Source organism: Erpetoichthys calabaricus, chromosome 2 (assembly GCF_900747795.2).
Source record: "Erpetoichthys calabaricus chromosome 2, fErpCal1.3, whole genome shotgun sequence".
Taxonomy (NCBI): Eukaryota; Metazoa; Chordata; class Cladistia; order Polypteriformes; family Polypteridae; genus Erpetoichthys; species Erpetoichthys calabaricus.
In genome coordinates, this window is record NC_041395.2 from 179,686,332 (window position 1) to 179,708,749 (window position 22,418).

The 22,418-nt window shown below is 39.7% G+C and overlaps 1 protein-coding gene across 1 annotated transcript in view; it reads left to right on the forward strand.

Moving 5' to 3' along the window:
* itga10 (integrin, alpha 10) overlaps window positions 1–22,418 on the forward strand; it is a 156,581-nt gene that overhangs the window by 58,063 nt on the left and 76,100 nt on the right. The window contains exon 8 of the mRNA XM_028794851.2: window positions 19,566–19,716. Coding sequence (XP_028650684.1) covers window positions 19,566–19,716 — 151 coding nt within the window. The remainder of the gene's footprint in view (window positions 1–19,565; window positions 19,717–22,418) is intronic.

The following is a 22,418-nucleotide window of genomic DNA, read 5'->3' on the forward strand; positions in this document are numbered from 1 at the left end:
TTGTGAAGAGGGGGGGCTGAATGCACCCCAAGGAGACGTGGTCGCTCCTCCGAAACCCCCTCTTAAATAATGATACAATAGGAAACAAATAGTTTTTTTTTTTTCCTTACCTCCTCTTTATTCAATCAGTTGATGGCTTGCTGCTGCCGCTGCCATGCTGCGTGATCTGCATCTCGCACGGTGCTTTGAACATTTAAAAGCCTGTAAAGCAGTTGTCCTACTCTTTGTCTTTTATTTCCGGCCCCGGGTGTGGTTAAATCTCTTGGCACAAAGTCTTGTCTCGTGGGACATGAGTTCTTGATATTTTTTAGTTTATAATTTAAAAACGGAATAAGAATCTGAAAATCAAACAACATCACATTAAAGTTTGATAAATTCTGAACCGAATGATACCAAACATATACCCTAAGTTCTTGTCAATAAGCCGCGGCTTATCTAAGGAAAAAAGTTGTGAAAATGAAAAAATAGAATATCGGCTTATACATAAGTCCGGCTTATACATCCATCGCGGGGGTTGCGTTCCAGAGCCACCCGCGAAGTAGAAACCATATGTTTATATGGTTATTTTTATATTGTCATGCTTGGGTCACAGATTTGCGCAGAAACACAGGAGGTTGTAGAGAGACAGGAACGTTATTCAAACACTGCAAACAAACATTTGTCTCTTTTTCAAAAGTTTAAACTGTGCTCCATGACAAGACAGAGATGACAGTTCCGTCTCACAATTAAAAGAATGCAAACATATCTTCCTCTTCAAAGGAGTGAAGCAAACAAATCAATATGTCTGTTTGGCTTTTAAGTATGCGAAGCACCGCGGCACAAAGCTGTTGAAGGCGGCAGCTCACACCCCCTCCGTCAGGAGCAGACAAAGAGAGAGAGAGGGAGAGTTTGTTTTTCAGTCAAAAATCAATACGTGCCCTTCGAGCTTTTAAGTATGCGAAGCACTGTGCAGCATGTCTTTTCAGGAATCAGCTTTACAAAAGATAGCAACTTGAAGATAATCTTTCAGCATTTTTAGACGAGCGTCCGTATCGTCTAGGTGTGCAAACAGCCCCCCTGCTCAATCCCCATACGTCAGGATCACAGATAGTCAGCGCAAGAGAGAGAGAACAGTAAGCCGGGTAGCTTCTCAGCCATCTGCCAATAGCGTCCCTTGTATGAAATCAACTGGGCAAACCAACTGAGGAAGCATGTACCAGAAATTAAAAGACCCATTGTCCGCAGAAATCCGCGATATATATTTAAATATGCTTACATATAAAATCACAATTTAAATGACCGCTACGCGCTCGTGTTGACTCGGCGACGCCCAGAGCAGAAAGAACGCGCTCCGGCCGCTCCAACCGCGCCATGCGGGGAGTGAGAGAGACGGCAATATCTCACACTCTCTCCCCCCTTAAAGAAATTAAATGGGCGCGAGTGAGACCACTGACCTCCCTCCCTTCTATTAGTTATAGGTTATAGTACGTTCGGCTTATCCATGAGTCCGGCTTATCTATGATACGATTTTATTTTAAAAATTCGTATGATTTTTGGTCTCCGGCTAATACATGAGTCCGGCTTATAGACAATAACTTAGGGTATATATGTAGGTTTTAAAATAATCCCGATTTAAAGCGTGACAAAAAACGTGACATAAAAACATCACATAAAATCGTTGCACTTTTAGGCTTAGGATTTTATATATATATATAGAGAGAGTAGATTACAGCACCTTGGGGATGGAATGGCATGATCTGTCCAGTTTGGTAACTTGTCATCTCTACCTTCATCAGGACTTTCTGATGGAAAGTGAAAAGTAAAGTGAAAACTGTATACAGTATAAAAGTTTCCTGTCATAGACATAAATGTTAAAATTGAGCTGAATGAGCACAACTCAATAAGGCTCAACACTTAAACTTAATTTCAACATTTTCTCACAAGTTTCTGTCTAAGTGCATTTAATGTTTTCAAGAAACTATGCTTTTTATTTCTTTGTTTCTTTTTTACTTTTTCATTTAGGCTGTAAGCACCTGTTATATTTTGGAATCCAAGATGACTGTGACGTAGTGACAGCACATGTTGGGCGTTATCATGTGTGTCTGCATGTTATTACTAATTATTTGGTGACTTACAACATATGAGATACAACCAGTTACATTTCTTTTGCTTTTCCAACTGGAGCACAGGCAGGTGCAGTGACTTGTTCATGGTCACACAGTGTCAGTGGTGGGATTGAACCCACAACCTCAGTGTTTGAAATCCAAATTTCTTAAACATTATGCCATTCTACCATTTTCTTCTGTAAAAGTAGACCTGGAGATGCACAGTAAGATCATAAGCTCATCTCATTCTTGTTGGAATTGCTAGTCATCTTAAGGCTATTTTCTGCTATGAATATGTTCAAATTTATATTATCATTTTCAGTACTGTAACTTTATTCTTTTCTTGAGTCAATATATTTTTCTTTAGGGCTTTAGTCATCTGTCATTGAGGTCACACATTATTTGAGCCAGCATCACGAGCCAGCCTTTGTCCAAAATTATAAAATATTTTTACGACTGGTTTCCTTTTGTTTTTCCTTAACAACTTCATTGGCTAGTGCTTTATGACTTTGTGTTTAACTGTGCATTGGGCATAGGTGGGTTACAACTTTACTACTATTTTGGTTTAGATTTCTATTTCTTTGTTTATTATTCTTTTGCCCATGTGGTCTGCTAGTTTTTCAACCTTTTGTTTTTGTTCATTATTAATGTTTCATATTAAAGTTTCTGGTTTGCAGAAACAAGTCTACATTGAAGTGCATTGTCCAAGTGTTTGTCTATTTTTGAATATTTGTCCTTTCTTCTTCAATTATTTATGTGCCTCATTATGTGCCTAATGTTATTTCTGCAGTTTGGGTGTTCTTAACGTCCATGTGGAGTTTACTCTTTAATACTGTAGCTAACATCTGACTCCTCATTTACACACGGAGGAATTTATTTTAAAGTAACTTTTGACATTCACCAGCTTGTTCCTTTCATAATTTTAAATGTGCCTTTCATTCATCCCCCAGTCTTCAGAAGCTGCTGCCTGAATTTCAGAGCTGTTGGCAGCAAGAGTCGATAGTGATATGTATCTACCAAAAGGCCAACATTTTAGCTCTAAATTCACATTTGTATAGTTGTTCTTTAAACATTTGTTTTGTATGTGAAAATGTTTGTATTTATTTTGATTACAGTTTTGCGACATATGGCATATGCTCAGTTTCAATTCTGATCGCATGTATGTGTAGAGGTCTTGCTGACTCTAAAGCAGTGGTTCTTGGGTTTCATCCTCACAGGTGGCGCAGTGGTAGTGCTGCTGCTTTGCAGTAAGGAGACTGTGGATGATTGTGGGTTCGCTTCCCGGTTCCTCCCTGTGTGGATAGCGCTTTGAGTACTGAGAAAAGCGCTATATAAATGTAATGAATTATTATCCTAGAGACACACTGTGACTGAAGTATTTTGTTCCAAACACTTTCACAATCAGCAATCTATTTTTCTTGTAATTAATGTCATTATTTAATTAGCTGGCATTCTGTTTTTTTATATACTTTGTTAATCCGCAAGGGGAGATTGTCTTTTCACATGACCTTTGGGGGTCAGAGTGCAGGCACAATCATTGTGCAACTCCCCAGTAATAATTTTCAGGTTTAGGGCCCAGTGGAGTAGGATCCCTTGTAGAAATAACAGGATTTGAATCAGCAACCTTTCAGATGCTTATTCGGCATTTAGAAAAGTGAAGTATAATGAGATTTACATCTCTAAGAATTTTTTGACATTTTTTATATTTTTCCAAAGCATTAAATGTTTAAATCTTTTTTTAATTTAGTTTGCTCTGTTAATTGTATCTTAATAATGACAATTAACCATAAGTAGAGCAGACACCAAGGCAAACGACACTGAGTGCTGAAATGCTAAAGCTCCTTGAATATCATACCCACTAGTGTGCTCAGTAGCTGAAACAACTAGAACTCCTGCAAAATTGGAATGACAATTATGATGGTGTAAATTGTTATGATAAAATAATTAAAAAACAAGCAGTGCTTTTTACATCCCAAAAAGAAATTCAGTAAACAGTTTTGCAATTTATGTACTGACCCCAGATATTTTAAATAACAGGCAGGGCTGGAGCATTATTTGCAGACAGATTGCCCAAAGTAGTAGTTCTTGTTTTGCGAACACTACCAAACTTTACATCAGACATACAAGCAAAGGTTCTAGTAAGAAAATTCTCGACATGAAATAAGATTTAGCAGGAATTTTGCTAAGTATAAGGGAGTTATGTTTGGAAATGTTTGTTACATATACACATAAACCCAAAGTAGACAACTGACTCCAAATTAATTGCCATGCAATGAAGTGGTGCCCCTTCCAGGGTTTGTTCCTGCCTTGTACCCTATGCTAGCAGGGATAGACTCCAGCTGCTCCTGCAACCATGATCAGGACAAAGCTTTTTAGAAAATGTCTGACTGACTCCTAACTAATAGTGAACCTACATGTCTGCTAAGCTCAGAATTATTTTTTTATTTTATTTTTTTTTACAATGTCATCTCATTTTAATTTAAAAAATGTTAATTCAAATAATTACATGCCTTTATGTGGACAGATAGCTTGGTGGCACAGTGGTTAGGGCTCCTGCCTCATGGAACTAGGATGGGTTTCAGTTCTTCATCCAGTCATTCTTTCTGGTTGTCCTCAAGGTATTCTGGTTTTCCATTCTCAGACATGCACTTTATGTTAGCTGGTGATCCAAGTTGGCCCAGTTTGTCAGTGTAAGTATGGGTGTATGCATTAAATACCAGAATTCCATATATGCTACTCATTCTGTTCTTTTCTTTCCAGCCACATACACATAAAGCACATGCCACTTCTTCATTGCTCTCTCCATACCCTCCATTTAAAGTATGTTAATTTACACAGGCTACAGTCTATGCCTACTTCCCCAAATTCTCCTTACTCATCACAGATTATGGATTATTGGGAGGAAAATATTATGACATTTTATTCAAATATCGAAGCTTTAGGATTATGAAAATTTTCAATAGTGCAATCTATTGTTAATATAGGAAGGCAATAATGTCAATTCACACCATTTTGTGCTATACTGTTTTCAGTTTTGAGTCTTTACTCAGAGGAGTGATGAGCTATGAGCCTTACATTACTGAGCAGCACATCACATAATCAGATTCCTAATGAATTTGTTGGTAGCCAATGGGACATTGAAATACTTGGGCCTGTAATGTCTTAAAACAAGAATAGCAAGTAAAAGTTTGCATGTACTGTACCACTGAAATGAAGTTAACATAAAATTACAGTGAGGATCTGCTGCTTTACCCAATGATGCAGTGAATATGTAATTAAGGTTAATTCAATAGAATCTAAAGAAACATAGGTGATCGGCTCGCTTTTAGTAGCATGCAAGGTCAAAGGTCTGTCTGGGCTTCCCTCCACTGGCAGAGAGTTGTGAATCACTTTGAATCACATTGCAGCACCTCATTTCTGACTCTAGTGATCACATTGAATTTATCCATTTTTATGGTTGGAATGTATCAGAAAACACAAGTGTTACCTATTGATTGGTAAAATGTCTGCTTCAAAACAAATCTCAAGGTTCTTTTTGAGATGAAAGATCCCTTAGCCCCGTGAACAAAAAATCCATCCATTTCTGAACCTGTATGTTTCATTTGTGCAAAGCTTTAGTCCAAGAGCGGCATTTTGGGGTGGGAAGTGGGGTGACCGCCCCAGGCCCTGCGCTTAAGGGGGCCCCACTTTTGAGGTCCGTGTGTCCTGTTCCAGCGGATTTGTCAAGTTATATTCTCCAGTTATATTTTGATAAAGTCTGCATGTTATCTTGCAGAAATTTAGCTGAATACTGTAATGAGAAAATCTGGTGTATGTTAACATTATTTTTATTAAATTCGTGCAAGTTTATACAGTCCACATGTACCAGTAACAGTGTTTGACGTAACTGGCCCAGCATGAGGGTTGGTCAGCCCTAGGCCCTGCACACCCCTAAGGCCGCCTCTGCTTTAGTCTATCCTGGTATCATCAGTCACAAACCTGCATTAAAATCCAAGTCTTTCACAAAACACACTTATGTAATCAAGTCCAGCTTAGCTGTGTTGTCTGCCAAATCCGAGAGATATGGGGTTTGAGTTGCTAATCAGAATAGAGAACTCACATAGACACAGAAGGAGAACTCCAGCCACAAACATGGGGAATGGATTCAAATTCCAACATAGTTTTCTACAGCTTTGATACAGAAGTGCTGGTTTAGGTATGTCTATTGCCACATAGTTAGCCATGCAGTTATTAGTCATGGGTCTCTTTAGATTAGTTCCCAGCTATTGAAGTGCTAACCACTTCAGTATAAACTTTTCCATTGCAGACTCCTTAGTTCTTTTACTTAAAGCCTTACATACCATCACACACTCGGGCTTTCTCCTGCTATATACAATATAAAGTTACATGTAACTGCTTTACAGTTTTCAACACTCATTTTTCCTTGAGTCAAATGCACACATAGCCATTTCCTGCCACAAACTTTTAAAAATCAATTCATTTTTCAATGAGAATGTATATATGAAACTGAAATTCAGAACTAATACTGAGATTCCTTCCTAGATGAGAGATCCCTTGCTACTGCAGTCATGTATCATTAATTGTTTATTTTGCTAATCTGCTTGCTACACTACAAGATAGCAGGGAGCCAGTGCCTATTCTGGAGGCACTGACTGCAAAGCAAAACCAGCCCTGAGCAGGAGCCTCATTTATAAAGTCGAAGACTGACAAAGTCAGACTGACGAAGCTGCTTGGATGAGCAGTGAAACGTATCTACCTAACAAGAAAGATGTCCAGTTGCCATAACTCAATTACCAGATAATTTCACCTGGATGACTGAGAATCTTCACAGACCTCATTTATAATGCTTATGTACCTACAGGAAGAGGCCCAAAATGTGCATATGCAGCTTTCCACACAAATGTTGGGATTTATAAAGGAAAACTTGACATGGGATTGTGTGTATATTTATGGCATCTCTGACCCATCCGTACGCAACATTTTGGAGAAACTGGGAAATGACAACACCCTTGAATAAGTAGGGAAATGCAGGCAAACCAGCTAAAAGATGACTCTCATGTATAATAATTTATATCACCAAGCTGTTATTATAATGTGCGGTGATGTGACAAAAATATTACACCTATAAAATGTTGATTATGATGTACAGACTACATTTTAGTTGTCCTTTAAATGAAGCCAATGCTGCACATTTGCACTGAAGAACTTTTTTGGATTTTCATCAGTTTATATAGACTACCTGTTGTCATTTCTCAGGGAACTGACCGACATGTCAGGAATATCTCAGTCAAGTTCAGCTCCATCAAGTCCGCTGTGCTTCAAACCATCAACCAATCGTCAAGGCACTACATCAAGTTTTCATATGGTATGGGTGCACATACATAAAACAAAATGTTTTTGCGAACATGAAAAGGCAATTGGCAGCAGTGTTCTGTTCTCTTAATGAAATTTGCTGCACTGATATTGCAATAAGAGAACCCAGAAAGAATGAAGCTGCTTTTGTTAACTGTTAGCAGTTTCATTGAATTAATGCAGAAGTCATCTATAATGCCAAGATGTAATTGAGAAACCTCTTGTCTCTGTGGGTCAAGGTGTGATTCATTTATTTTGAGGCAAAGTAGCTTTGACAGACATGATGATGCTGTATGTGGTGGTTGGCTTGTTGGTAAGGTAACTTTGGCTGAACCTTCAGTGTTTCATATGGCCTGAACTATTCATTACATGTGACAGGTGATAACAGCTTCTTGATCAAACAATGGTGCCTTACACTTTTCCTAGACTCCAAGAGTACAGAGGAGATGACCTCTAATGATGCCCATGACCTTGTGCCCTAAGTTGTGGAGCGCAGCCTGATATTCTTGAATGCAGGTGACAAAATCTCGACATGTCAAGAGCCAGGTGTCCTATCCAGGCAATGAATTTCTGTGGCATCGATATCCCTTATAAATGAGCTTGATTAGCATGGCCCATATATGGATGTTTCAGGGCAATTTTTATCGTGCATTCCCATACACACATTTACAAGGTGACTGACTTAGAAATGTGTATATGACAGGTTTTATAAATCTAATTTTTTTTTGTGACATACCCATTTTCCTGTTTTATGGCGTGGATATATTTTCACACTTGAATCCATACCAAGTTATATTAATGAACCCCTCAGTGCACCAGTTTATTGAAGCGCACTCTTTTGTGGATACCTGTGTTTGGTCATGCTGGACCAGTTTACAGTTGTGAAAAATTAGTTATAATGCCATTGAAATATTTGTTTAGTCTTTTATAAGCAATGAACTCCGAAAAATAAATGGTATTATTTGTATGTGTTTTTTTTAATTTATTTCTTTTAAATTTGCCCTTGTCAGCTTGTGCACTGTCAATTCTGAAGTGCCTTCAAGTTCAGCATTTGTACTAAAGTAATTATTCTTTCTTGATGGTCGTCACTTTGCTGCTGAAAATAGAGTGTACTGGGTGTAGTAATAGTGATTTCACCTATTAAGAAATAATAAACTATGTAGCAGTCATATAAAAAAGTTATCAGAAATAGTTTGTTTCAAAGAGGATAGATTCAACTAAAACAACCATGAAAAGTTGTGAGTTAAATCCTTGCTGCTTTGAGGAAGGAAACTGAAGGGTTTATGTTAATCTTCAACTACGCCTAGAAGAGAGAAGCAATCTATGCATTTTTTAAATCATCATTCTGAGGAAACTGAGTGGCACATGGTGCAGTGGTTAGAAATGTTGCCTCATGAATCCTGCATTCTGGCTTCAAATCCTGTGGCTGGCTGTTGTCTGTGTAGAGTTTACATGATCTAGTTTTCCCTCTTCGTCTCCAAATAACTGCAGATCAGGTTAACTGGTGACTCTAAATTGGCCCCAGTGTTAGTGAGCGTGGGTGCACGTGGTTATACCCTGCGACAGGCTGACATCCTATCTGTGATTGATTCCTAAATTGTCTGTGAAAAGAAATCAGTTTCTACTTTTCACTAATAACTGTCTCCAAAATCTACAAGGAGATTTCCCCAAAGCCAGTATTCAAGTATTCCCTCACTTACCCTAATGGCTGAGGGTTTTCTTTTCAGCCTATTTATTTATCCACGTGAAAAGAAACTTATTTAATATGTCTTTCTGAAGAATTTTTTGTATTTGTTTTGATCTTGAATATGGTTAGCATTTATAGTGCATCCGGAAAGTATTCACAGCGCATCACTTTTTGCACATTTTGTTATGTTACAGCCTTATTCCAAAATGGATTAAATTCATTTTTTTCCTCAGAATTCTACACACAATACCCCATAATGACAACGTAAAAAAAGTTTACTTGAGGTTTTTGCAAATTTATTAAAAATAAAAAAAAACTGAGAAATCACATGTACATAAGTATTCACAGCCTTTGCTCAATACTTTGTCGATGCACCTTTGGCAGCAATTACAGCCTCAAGTCTTTTTGAATATGATGCCACAAGCTTGGCACACCTATCCTTGGCCAGTTTCGCCCATTCCTCTTTGCAGAACCTCTCAAGCTCCATCAGGTTGGATGGGAAGCGTCGGTGCACAGCCATTTTAAGATCTCTCCAGAGATGTTCAATCGGATTCAAGTCTGGGCTCTGGCTGGGCCACTCAAGGACATTCACAGAGTTGTCCTGAAGCCACTCCTTTGATATCTTGGCTGTGTGCTTAGGGTCGTTGTCCTGCTGAAAGATGAACCGTCACCCGAGTCTGAGGTCAAGAGCGCTCTGGAGCAGGTTTTCATCCAGGATGTCTCTGTACATTGCTGCAGTCATCTTTCCCTTTGGATGAAAAACATCCCCACAGCATGATGCTGCCACCACCATGCTTCACTGTAGGAATGGTATTGGCCTGGTGATGAGCGGTGCCTGGTTTCCTCCAAACGTGATGCCTGGCATTCACATCAAAGAGTTCAATCTTTGTCTCATCAGACCAGAGAATTTTCTTTCTCATGGTCTGAGAGTCCTTCAGGTGCCCTTTGGCAAACTCCAGGCAGGCTGCCATGTGCCTTTTACTAAGGAGTGGCTTCCGTCTGGCCACTCTACCATACAGGCCTGATTGGTGGATTGCTGCAGAGATGGTTGTCCTTCTGGAAGGTTCTCCTCTCTCCACAGAGGACCTGTGGAGCTCTGACAGAGTGACCATCAGGTTCTTGGTCACCTCCCTGACTAAGGCCCTTCTTCCCCGATCGCTCAGTTTAGATGGCCGGCCAGCTCTAGGAAGAGTCCTGGTGGTTTTGAACTTCTTCCACTTACGGATGATGTAGGCCACTGTGCTCATTGGGACCTTCAAAGCAGCAGAAATTTTTCTATAACCTTCCCCAGATTTGTGCCTTGAGTCAATCCTGTCTCGGAGGTCTACAGACAATTCCTTTGACTTCATGCTTGGTTTGTGCTCTGACATGAACTGTCAACTGTGGGACCTTATATAGACAGGTGTGTGCCTTTCCAAATCAAGTCCAATCAACTGAATTTACCACAGGTGGACTCCAATTAAGCTGCAGAAACATCTCAAGGATGATTAGGGGAAACAGGATGTACCTGAGCTCAATTTTGAGCTTCATGGCAAAGGCTGTGAATACTTATGTCCATGTGCTATCTCAATTTTTTTATTTTTAATAAATTTGCAAAAATCTCAAGTAAACTTTTTTCATGTTGTCATTATGGGGTGTTGTGTGTAGAATTCTGAGGAAAAAAATGAATTTAATCCATTTTGGAATAAGGCTGTAACATAACAAAATGTGGAAAAAGTGATGTGCTGTGAATACTTTCCGGATGCACTGTATTTGTTTTTGGTCAGTCATTTAGGTTTCCATAAATTGTGTTGCCCCTAGTTTCAGAAATTTGTTTATTTTTTACCATGCCTTATGCTTCCTTAAGACATGGCACAAAAGTTTTAGAGCTTTATGCCTTTTTGAGTCTTTTTCTATTTTTTTTAGCCCTGCTTTCATTTTTGTACTATTTATAAAACACAGGACGAAGACACCGCCCAAGCCAGTCATTATTTTTACCACATAATTAGTAGGCAAAGTAAATAGTGTCTTGAACCACCTGGCAGATGTGTTGAAGAACTTTATATTTAGCACATAATTTAGGGGTGAAAACAAATTTTATAGCTCAAAAAATCTTTTTTTTTTTTTTAGCTTTGTCTTTTTGGTCATTGGCATAAAATGTATTTCAAGATCCCTTTGATGCTGGCTCACTATCCTTGGAATTTCACACAGGAAGGAATGAGCAGTAGGAAATATTTTCAGTTTTGGTCTGAGGTTTTCTTTAGAAAAGTGAGATTTCATGATTTTCAAAGATGAATTAGCAGATTAATAAACAAGCAGTAAAGAAACAGGAGGATTAGTAAGTACTTCAAATGTGTTCTTATTTGTTGGAAAACAGCTCAAAACGCTGTAATGAAAAAAAAAATTTTGGTCTTTCATAGCTGTCTTGAAGACATTTTTCACATTTCTTGGTGATATACATATTAACTGACAAAGCGCTACTGTTTCATAATAAAGTAATTTATATTTTCTATTTGCTATTGTATCACAATGAAAGAATTTTAAAATTTTCTTCAAACCTGATAATTAATTATATGTAATTATCATTATATCCTAAAATCATGTTGGTTAATCTTTGGTCAATTCCCTGTCCTTTTGAGAGTTCCTTTTTTCCATTGACACCAAAACTGCATATTGCATTACAAGCATTCTTCATTTCTGCAGTAGAAATATGGAGATGTAAAGATGCATTCATGCATGCATATTCTTTTTAAATACTCCCATTATCAATATGGCACATTATAATCTGATATTTTGATTTGATAGACTTTATTAATCCCAGAGGGAAAATTGTCTTTGATTTGAACTGCCAACCTTTCAGATACTATTGCAGATCTTTAGCCACAGGGACACCTCTGCTCCCAATTGGATCGATTTGCTGTTTGTGTCAAAAAAAGATGCACCTTAAGGACAGAAATAGTAAACATCTTCTCAGACAAAAGGGAAAGATATGGATACAAGAGTTATCGCTATACAAACACATTGACACCTAGCAAGAAGAGTAAATGGTGATCACAGTATTATGCATTTAATTTACTTCAATAAACATAAAGTTAAGAGATACAGATAGCTACATATACAGACATCGCTTTAAAAACTATGGACCTAAAAATTACATGACATGATCAAGCAAAAAGCAAATGGAGAGATGACTGTAAAGTAAGGTTCTATCTGTTAATGGCTAATCAGTTATGTATTCCAAAAATTAGTTTTTAGAATTGATGGCAAACAGCACTTTAGACAACTAACAGACCACAATTTTTTTGATATTGTATGAGATGTGAGGTGTTATTTAATAAGTTCACTCACATTCGGTTGAGTCTTTACTAGCAGGGACAAGGTTATATCTGTAATACTGATGAAATGTGTTAAACAAACCTTACCAATTGCTCAAAATGCTGATCTTACATTAGCTGGGATAAGTAATATTATTAAAATGAATATTCTTGTCTGACACCCTATCTAGCCCTGTGCATAAGTTCTGTTGGAATAAGTAGTGGCCCCCTGCAATCCTGAACTGGATAAAGCAATTTGAGAATGAGAGGACATGATGATATTCTTCCAAAACTTTTATATCTTTTCCATTGCATTACTAAATAAATTAATTCTTCTTTAAACTTGTTTAAAAACTGGACGCAATTGTAATTTGTTTCATCTGGAATGCAAAGTGACCATGGAATTAAAAATCAAAACAAAATCTCTTCAGAGATCCAAAACAAAGTGGGCCATTGCATTAACTAATGTTCAGTTACTACCAGGTCACAAATATGCATACTGTTAGAATAATTAATAAGGGGTGAGTGTTCCAAAAATCAATGACTCTTAATGGTTAACAAGAATCTTTGTAAAAGATTTATGTAATATACAAGCTACTTTCCCATGGGATTCCCAAACTCCTCTAAATTGACAAGTTTATGAGGGAGTTTAAAGTGCTGCTCTGTTAGCTTGGCCCCTGTAGTCACATACAAAAAACAAACATAAGTCATTTGAAAAATTGTCGGATAGAAACATTTTCATTTTGTGGTGCATATTGTTGTCCTTTGTTGTGATGATATGTAATAAACTTGTGAATAATAATAATATGAAATAAGTATAACATCATTATTTATAAACCAAACAAGATAAAGCATGTAAATAAGCACAATGTCAAGAATAAAAAAGAAATGGCAAACACTGAAATGAATAATACACTTTCTAATAAAGAGCTTGTCCATTTTGTATATGACAGCAGTTCATCATTGTTTATTAAGGTACACAGATGCATTTTCAAAAGCAAGAAAAAGCGAAACGAGACACAGAAATGCATAAAGTGCCTGCACATCACAACCTAATGTTACTCTCTTCCAGACACACAGACATTACATCAACAGCCTGGTGGCAATATGCAATTTGCTTGTGTATATATTTGATGTGTTTAATCAGCAATTTTTCCACAAGCCTTAAATGAAGAAAATACATTCCATTATGTATTAAGAAATGCTTTGTTACTTTGAACGGTGGACAGGGTGTTTTTATTCATAAAAATATAGGGAGCAAGTCAAGTGCAATGGAATGAAAACAAATTATTTTAATTAGGAAATTGTAAGCAAAATAATTAGGCAGTGAAAATGCCCTGCCTATTACCCACATCAGTGTGGTATAAACCCTTTGCCCTAAGATAAAGAAATTTGGCATTTCCAGCCCTGATAGCCCCTTATAGCACATACAATTACTACAGTATAGCAAGGCTTAGGTGAATATCTGATGACAACTTTTGATTTATAAAGACCATACAGCTATTTCTATGCCACCAGAATGTGGTTGTCTAATGTGCTGTTTTGTATTGTTCTTTAGCCACTGTCTAAGGGTTAGTTACAGGGCTCAACAGCCATGCATGAATGGGATACTCACTATGACCAAGGAGTCACCCACAAACACACTTTCACTTTCTTGTGTTCCAATACAATGCTGAATTGACCTATAGATGAAGACAATGTGGGTCCACCCTGGTGACTTTGCCACATATCGTGTTGGAGAAACTCAGAAAGCAATAATAAGACACCATGCCAAATTAAAGAAAGTCATCAAATCTACACCTTCCCATGGGCTCATCACCTATGGGAGGGGCCAAGGAGGTCGGGGGCAGTGTGAGTTGGGTGGTGGCCGAAGGCTGGGACCTTGGTGGTCCGATCCTCGGCTACAGAAGCTGGCTCTTGGGACGTGGCTCTTGGGACGTGGAATGTCTTTCTTTGAAGGGGAAGGAGCCTGAGCTAGTGCGCAAGGTCGAGAGGTTCCGGCTAGATATAGTTGGGCTCACCTCGACGCACAGCTTGGACTCTGGAACTAATCTCCTTGAGAGGGGCTGGACTCTCTACCACTCTGGAGTTGCCCCCGGTGAGTGGCACTGAGCGGGTGTAGGCATAATTATTGCCCCCCAACTTGGAGCCTGTACGTTGGGGTTTACCCCGGTGGACGAGAGGGTAGCCTCCCTCCGCCTTCAGGTGGGGAGACGGGTCCTAACTGTTGTTTGTGCATATGCACCGAACAGCAGTTTGGAGTACCCGCCCTTTTTGGAGTCCCTGGACGGGGTGCTAGAGGGCATACCTTCTGGAGACTCCATCGTACAGCTGGGAGACTTCAATGCTCACGTGGGCAATGACAGTGAGACCTGGAAGGGCGTGATTGGGAAGAATGGCACCACCGATCTGAACCCGAGTGGTGTTTTGTTATTGGACTTCTGTGCTCGTCATGGATTGTCCATAACGAACACAATGTTCAAGTATAGGGGTGTTCATATGTCCACTTGGCACCAGGACGCCCTAGGCCTCAGTTCGATGATCGACTTTGTGGTCGTGTCGTCGGACTTGCGGCCACATGTCTTGGACACTCGGGTGAAGAGAGGGGTGGAGCTGTCAACTGATCACCACCTGGTGGTGAGTTGGCTTCGATGGTGGGGGAGGATGCCGGTCAGGCCTGGTAGGCCCAAACGTGTTGTGAGGGTCTGCTGGGAACATCTGGCAGAGCCCCCTGTTAGAAGTAGCTTCAACTCCCACCTCCGGCAGAACTTCGACCATGTCCTGAGGGAGGTGGGGGACATTGAGTCCGAATGGGCCATGTTCCGTGCCTCTATTGTTGAGGCGGCTGACCAGAGCTGTGGCCGTAAGATGGTCGGTGCCTGTCATGACGGCAATCCCCGAACCCGTTGGTGGACACCGGCGGTGAGGGATGCTGTCAAGCTGAAGAAGGAGTCCTACAGAACCCTTTTGTCCTGTGGGACTCTGGAGGCAGCTAATAGGTACTGGCAGGCCAAGCGGAATGCGGCTTTGGTGGTTGCTGAGGCAAAAACTTGGGCATGGGAGGAGTTTGGGGAGGCCATGGAGAACGACTTTTGGACGGCTTCGAGGAGATTCTGGTCCACCGTCCGGTGTCTCAGGAGGGGGAAGCAGTGCAGTGTCAACACTGTATATGGTGGGGATGGTGCGCTGCTGACCTCGACTCGGAACGTTGTGGGTCAGTGGGGGGAGTACTTTGAAGACCTCCTCAATCCCAGTAACATGCCTTCCAATGAGGAAGCAGAGCCTGGGGACTCGGAGGTGGGCTCCCCCATCTCTGGGACTGAGGTCACCGAGGTGGTCAAAAAAACTCCTTGGTGGCAGGGCCCTGGGGGTGGATGAGATACGCCCAGAGTTCCTCAAAGCTCTGGATGTTGTAGGTCTGTCTTGGTTGACACGTCTCTGCAACATCACATGGACATCAGGGACAGTGCCTCTGGATTGGCAGACTTGGGTGGTGGTCCCCCTCTTTAAGAAGGGGGACCGGAGGGTGCGTTCCAACTACAGAGGGATCACACTCCTCAGCCTCCCTGGAAAAGTCTATTCGGAGGTTCTGGAGAGGAGGGTCCGTCAGATAATCAAACCTCAGATTCAGAAGGAACAGTGTGGTTTTCGTCCTGGTCACGGAACAGTGGACCAGCTCTACACCTTTAGCAGAGTCCTGGAGGGTGCATGGCAGTTCGCCCAACCAGTCTACATGTGTTTTGTGGACTTGGAAAAGGCGTTCAACCGTGTCCCTCGGGGAATCCTGTGGGGGGGTGCTCCGGGAGTATGGGGTACCGGACCCCCTGATAAGGGCTGTTCGGTCCCTGTACAACCGGTGTCAGAGCTTGGTCCACATTGCCAGCAGTAAGTTTCCAGTGAGAGTTGGACTCCGCCAGGGCTGCCCTTTGTCACCGATTCTGTTCATAACTTTTATGGACAGAATTTCTAGGCGCAGCCAGGGTGTTGAGGGGGTCCGGTTTGGTGGACTCAGGATTGGGTCACTGCTTTTTGCAGATGATGTTGTCCTGTTTACTTCATCAGGCCGTGATCTTCAGCTCTCTCTGGATTGGTTCGCAGCTGGGATGGGAATCAGCACCTCTAAATCCGAGACCATGGTCCTCAGCCGTAAAAGGGTGGAGTGCCCTCTAAGGGTTGGGAGCGAGGTCCCAAGTGGAGAAGTTCAAGTATCTCGGGGTCTTGTTCACGAGTGAGGGAAGAATGGAGCGTGAGATCGACAGGCGGATCGGTGCGGCGTCCGCAGTGATGCAGGCTCTGCATCGGTCTGTCGTGGTGAAAAAGGAGCTGAGCCATAAGGCAAAGCTCTCAATTTACCAGTCGATCTATGTTCCTACCCTCACCTATGGTCATGAGCTTTGGGTAGTGACCGAAAGAACGAGATCACGAATACAAGCGGCTGAAATGAGTTTCCTCCGCAGGGTGTCTGGGCTCTCCCTTAAAGATAGGGTGAGAAACTCGGTCATCCGGTCGGGGTTCAGAGTAGAGCTGCTGCTCCTCCGCATCGAGAGGAGTCAGATGAGGTGGCTCGGGCATCTGATCAGGATGATGCCTCCTGGACGCCTCCCTGGTGAGGTGTTCTGGGCACGTCCAACCGGGAGGAGGCCCCAGGGAAGACCCAGGACACGCTGGAGAGACTATGTCTCCCGGCTGGCCTGGGAATGCCTCGGGATTCTCCCATAAGAGCTAGAAGAAGTGGCCGGGGAGAGGGAAGTCTGGGCATCTCTGCTCAAGCTGCTGCCCCCGCGACCCGACCTTGGATAAACGGAAGAGGATGGATGGATGGATGGATGGATGGATGGATGGATGGATGGATGGATGGATGGATGGATCAAATCTACACCTTTTAATAATCATCTTGTGAATTACATCATTTGAAAAAAAGTTGGAAATTTCAAGCTGAGAAACATATACCGTAAATGAGGAATAATGAGTCTGAAGATGACACTCATTACTACACCTTTATGTTGCTGGTAGAAGTGGTTGTTAAACACAAAGTAGTTCCAATAAAAAGCAAGAGCAGTAACTTTAACTAAAATGTCCATCAAATCTAATGTCACCAACAGATTTTTAACTGTGTATGTCAAAATATGTATCCAATAAATGAAATCTGCAAAGAACTAATTATAAGATCATGAAAGATTTACAAAATCAGTAATATGAAAATCAATAAACTGTGTATGAGGTTGTAATAAAGAATGGTTAGCAGAAACAATCAGTGCCCAGGTGGATTATGTACATATTAAAGCATCTCAGGAAGAAGATAAAATATCTGGATGTTGAACAAAAATGTGTTATCAAAGACTTAATTAAACTACACATTTGTGGAGTGATTTTTTTTAAAGTTCCTAACACTTTGAGCCCTTTCATTTATATATTTTGTGGTATCCATTATGCCAATAGCACTACCTTTGCTGGCCTGTCTAATAGTAATAGATGAGTCATTTTTAAGCATATGCAGAGAAGTGGGCTCTGCCATAGAGATGTTATAGAAATGGCTCATTTGCTTATTTTCCTTAATGTGTTCAATATCTCTAGTAATCAGGTTGCAAAAGGTATCAATAGGAAAGTGAAAGGGACATTAAAGGAGGAGTTAAAAGGAATGGATTCTCCTCTTATCCTAAAAGAAGGCATATACCGTATATACTCGAATATAAGCCGAGTTTTTCAGCACCCAAAATGTGCTGAAAAACGTTACCCTCGGCTTATATTCGAGTCAGGTCCCGCTGCCCCCGCCAACCCGACAGAAAGCTGGAGTGTACACAGAGAGAGAGAGAGAGAGACAGACAGACAGACGGACGAGAAAGAGACACACATGCACACACACGCGCGCAAGAGCAAGCGAGCGAGCAAGACACACATGCGCGCAAGAGACACACACGGGCGAGAGAGACACACATGCGTGCCAGAGAGAGACACGCGCGCGCTTGTGAGAGAGAGCGAGCAAGAGAGATACCATATTGTTTTTGTTGACCTTCTTCTCCACTTACGGAGCTAGTTTACTGTTTTTCTTTGAAATAAATACTCAAAAACATTTAACCAACTGATGCCTCAATTAATGTACGGTAATTTTATTGGTATTTATTTGATTATCGAAACTTACCAGTAGCTGCTGCATTTCCCACCCTAGGCTTATACTCGAGTCAATAAGTTTTTCCAGTTTTTGTAGGTAAAATTAGGTACCTCGGCTTATATTCAGGTCGGCTTATACTCGAGTATATACGGTAAGTGGATTTTATTAAAAAATTTAGAATAGTTCAATACATGTCTGAAATGAGAAATATTTGGAAGTTGAAGTAAAAGATAGACTGTTCAGATACAGATAATGGCCATTGGGTGATATATGAGGATAAACCTCATGTTTTTTTTGGTTTGGGGTACAGTATGTTAGGGATGGTTGTGGGGAGGGACCTGTCCGATCTGACTATTATTTGATCTAAAATGGATGACTAAGAATCAATAGACATAGAATCACTAGAGAAACATGATGAACCAGAGGTAGAGAATGAAAACTATCAAGTTGATTAGAGTTACGAGTGGCATGGGGTTTAAAATTATACTACCTTAGTTAGGGTACAAATTGCAATTTGCTGACTAGTTAGTTTGATTTCATTCATTCATTGTGATTCGTTGTAGTGGTGACTACTGTAGATGCATGTAATATGTGTATTAGGTTAAATGGCAAGCCAAAAGTTTTCCTGTATGAATGTGAGTGTTTGAAAATGTGTAAGGCTGTTTTTCATGGGATGGACATGCGCCCAATGGATATGATTCTTCTAGTTGTACATGTTTATTACTTTCTTCATATAAATGCATGTGTGTAGGTTTTCCAGTTTTTAAAAGGTTGCCTTCTGGTATGTCATCATTATTCAATAAAATGATGTTATAGTTCATTTCTTATTCTGCATTCAAGGAGTTAATGTAATATTGGATTTCAACAGCGATTTGAAGGTCACATTAGGAGGTGTTTCTCATTGATTCCAGTACATAATCAGGAGAAGAGTTTTGTTAATACCGTATCTCTTCTTCTTTACTTAAAAGTTAAAGCAAAACATCTCAAAACATGAAATGACTGTTTTGACTTCATTCTCTTTTCAATTATCTTTATTGCAGTACAGAGGCTTTCAGTCCTGAACGAGGAGCACGTGATGGTGCCACCAAGGTGATGATTGTGGTAACAGATGGAGAATCGCATGATGGAGAAGAGCTGCCAGAGGCACTGTCTGAATGTGAGAAACGAAACATAACACGATATGCCATTGCTGTAAGTGTTCTCAACAAAATTGAGCCCTACACAAGTCCAAGTTATTGATGAAGTGGAAAGATGTAGTTGCAGAAGACACTCTGCTGCTTTTACACCATGTAAATTTACAGTATTAGAAATCTCCACAAGTGTTGTAGTACAGCGCTAACTCATTCACTACAGCTTTATTACTGGCAAATATCAAGAAATAAAAAATGAATGAAAATTAATGAAATGAAAATAACAATCTCTTTAAATTGTATATCCGGTTAACCAAACCCAGGGGTGGGAGAGTGAAGTGAGCAGCCTAGTATATCTTTAATGATGAAATATTGACTCAGTATTACAGCTATGATTTCTATTATTTAAAGAAATTTTAATAAAGTAATTTATGAAAGCAATATTGTAAATCATTCCAGAGGAAAGTTCAAATTTGGATACACTCAATGGGTTCCTACCAGCTCAATAAAATTCTCAAAAAAATCTAATGCAATAAAAATTAGGTAAAAATTAGAAATGTATTTCCTAAAAAGCAGTTTTCAGAAAATTAGATTAAGTGATGAAGCATATAACAGGTAAAACAGGGTATGCACTCACTCAAACACTGAGTTAGCTCCTGCCAACACTGTGGAAACCTTATGAAGGGGTGCATACAAAAAATCCAAACAAAAAACATTTTATTTGGTTTTAACAGAAATACTCCCAAATCTTTAGCCATTCTGACAGCTAAAATTATAAACATCACAGACATTTATGAGTACTTCTGCCCAAAACCTAAACTATGAAGCCATTCTAAATTTACTTTAGATTTATTGGCTAAATTGGACTAAAAGCTGCACAGCCGAGTTAATACATTTTTGGAGAATACAATTTAAAAGTTATGTTCTTCACACTGGATAGAACTTGGCTTTTGGGTTGTACATAAAGGGTTTTGGTTGAAATGTACTGGTAAAAAGGAAGCTGACACAGAGAGCAATGTGTATGGATTGAAAAAAATAGTCAAATAAAAATTTTATGAGTGATGACCAGTAGAAAAGGACATGGTCAAATAACAGGCAAGGATCGATAACGGAAATCAGAAAGAGTCTGCAAAGTCATATCGCTAGCCAAATACCAAAGTAAAAAATTCCAGAGCTAGTTTCTTTTGTCAAGAGTTGCAAAATTAAGAGTTATAAGTACCACTTTAATTATTCAATCTCGGATAATCCAGGAATGCAAGCAATAACTTTTACATGGTTGTGTCAATGATGTGACCTGTCATGCACTCCAAGTACATTATGGGATACATTGCCACAGCAAAGACCATGTAAACCATTCCAAAATGACATCTGTGGCAAAAACAGAATGGTGGTGAAAACACAATGGAAAAACTACAATCTAATTAAATCCAATTAAAAACCATATTAAGTCCATTAACCAAGAAATTTAGCTAATAGCTAAATTTAGGTAATAGCTAAATTCAAAAACAAAACAGTAACAGTCAAAAAGGCCAAACTTACAAAGGGAACAATAAGGAGTTTTGGGGGTGACATTGTAAACTGTAAATGCCACACAATTAAACTATGCAATAGGTGCCTTAAATAAGGCCTTCAGGTCATACCTGAAAGTCCTAAATACATAACCATTATGTTACAAATAACACAAAAAACAAACAAGGGAGTCAGGGAAAATTATAAAAAGGACAAAAAACAAAAATGGCTAAAAGGCAAAAACAGACGCTTTACAGCACTACTGTCACAATAAATGACAATGTCATGATCCTGCATAGACAACATAGGACATATACATTGTTTGATGTAAATATTACAGATGTTGGAAAAATTAAAACAATATTTAGTTAATCAACAATATGTGACCTGAGCATAATGTTTTTGGACTAAACTGCAGCTATGGTTACAGCTCATGCATATGCTGTACCCTGTATATGTATTTTGCCTTTATAACAGTGTCCAAGTTTCAAAGAGGACATTTCAATTCAATTCAGTCTGTTTTTGTATGTGCGGGCTCAGAGTGCTGTTACAGGTTCTTAGGTAAATGCAAGTGTATACTGTATTTTACAAATTACTATAAATACAAAATTAGTACACAAAAATAAACAGATTTGTTAAAACACACATAAAACAAATTAAAAACTGATTAACACATATGGAAATCAACTATATCTGTCCATTAAGTAACTGTTGAACTATGGCCAGTTAAAAATGGAAAAGAGAAAAACAAAAACTCCAGTTAACAGCAACAATGGAGAAAATAAACCTGTGAGGGGTCCAAGCTCAATTGTAAGAGAGACAGTCGAAGGCAAAATCACACACAGTCACAGTCCTAAAGACCTCAGCCAACTAGCTGCCCACCCCCTCCTTGGCATTCTATACTTGAGTCTGTACTGGGCCGTCCAATCTGATGACAGAATCTTTCCATCCAATGATTCCAAGGCTCCCAGCATCTGAGATGACATTTATATGGGCAGGAGAACAGCTTGGCAATAGAGCAGTTCCACTGCTAAGTTCAACATCAGGATACAGAGAAGAGAAACAGAATAGCTTTTGGGCTTTGTAATTGAAAGCTCGACATCCCACTGTTATTTTATTAATCCTTGTAATCTTGAGTAGGCCATTGTCTTACAATCTCAATGCACTCTCTTCTCTGTAAGTAATGACACTCTGGTCTGTAAGTAATGATAAGTTCCATCCATCCATCCATCCTCTTCCGCTTATCCGAGGTCG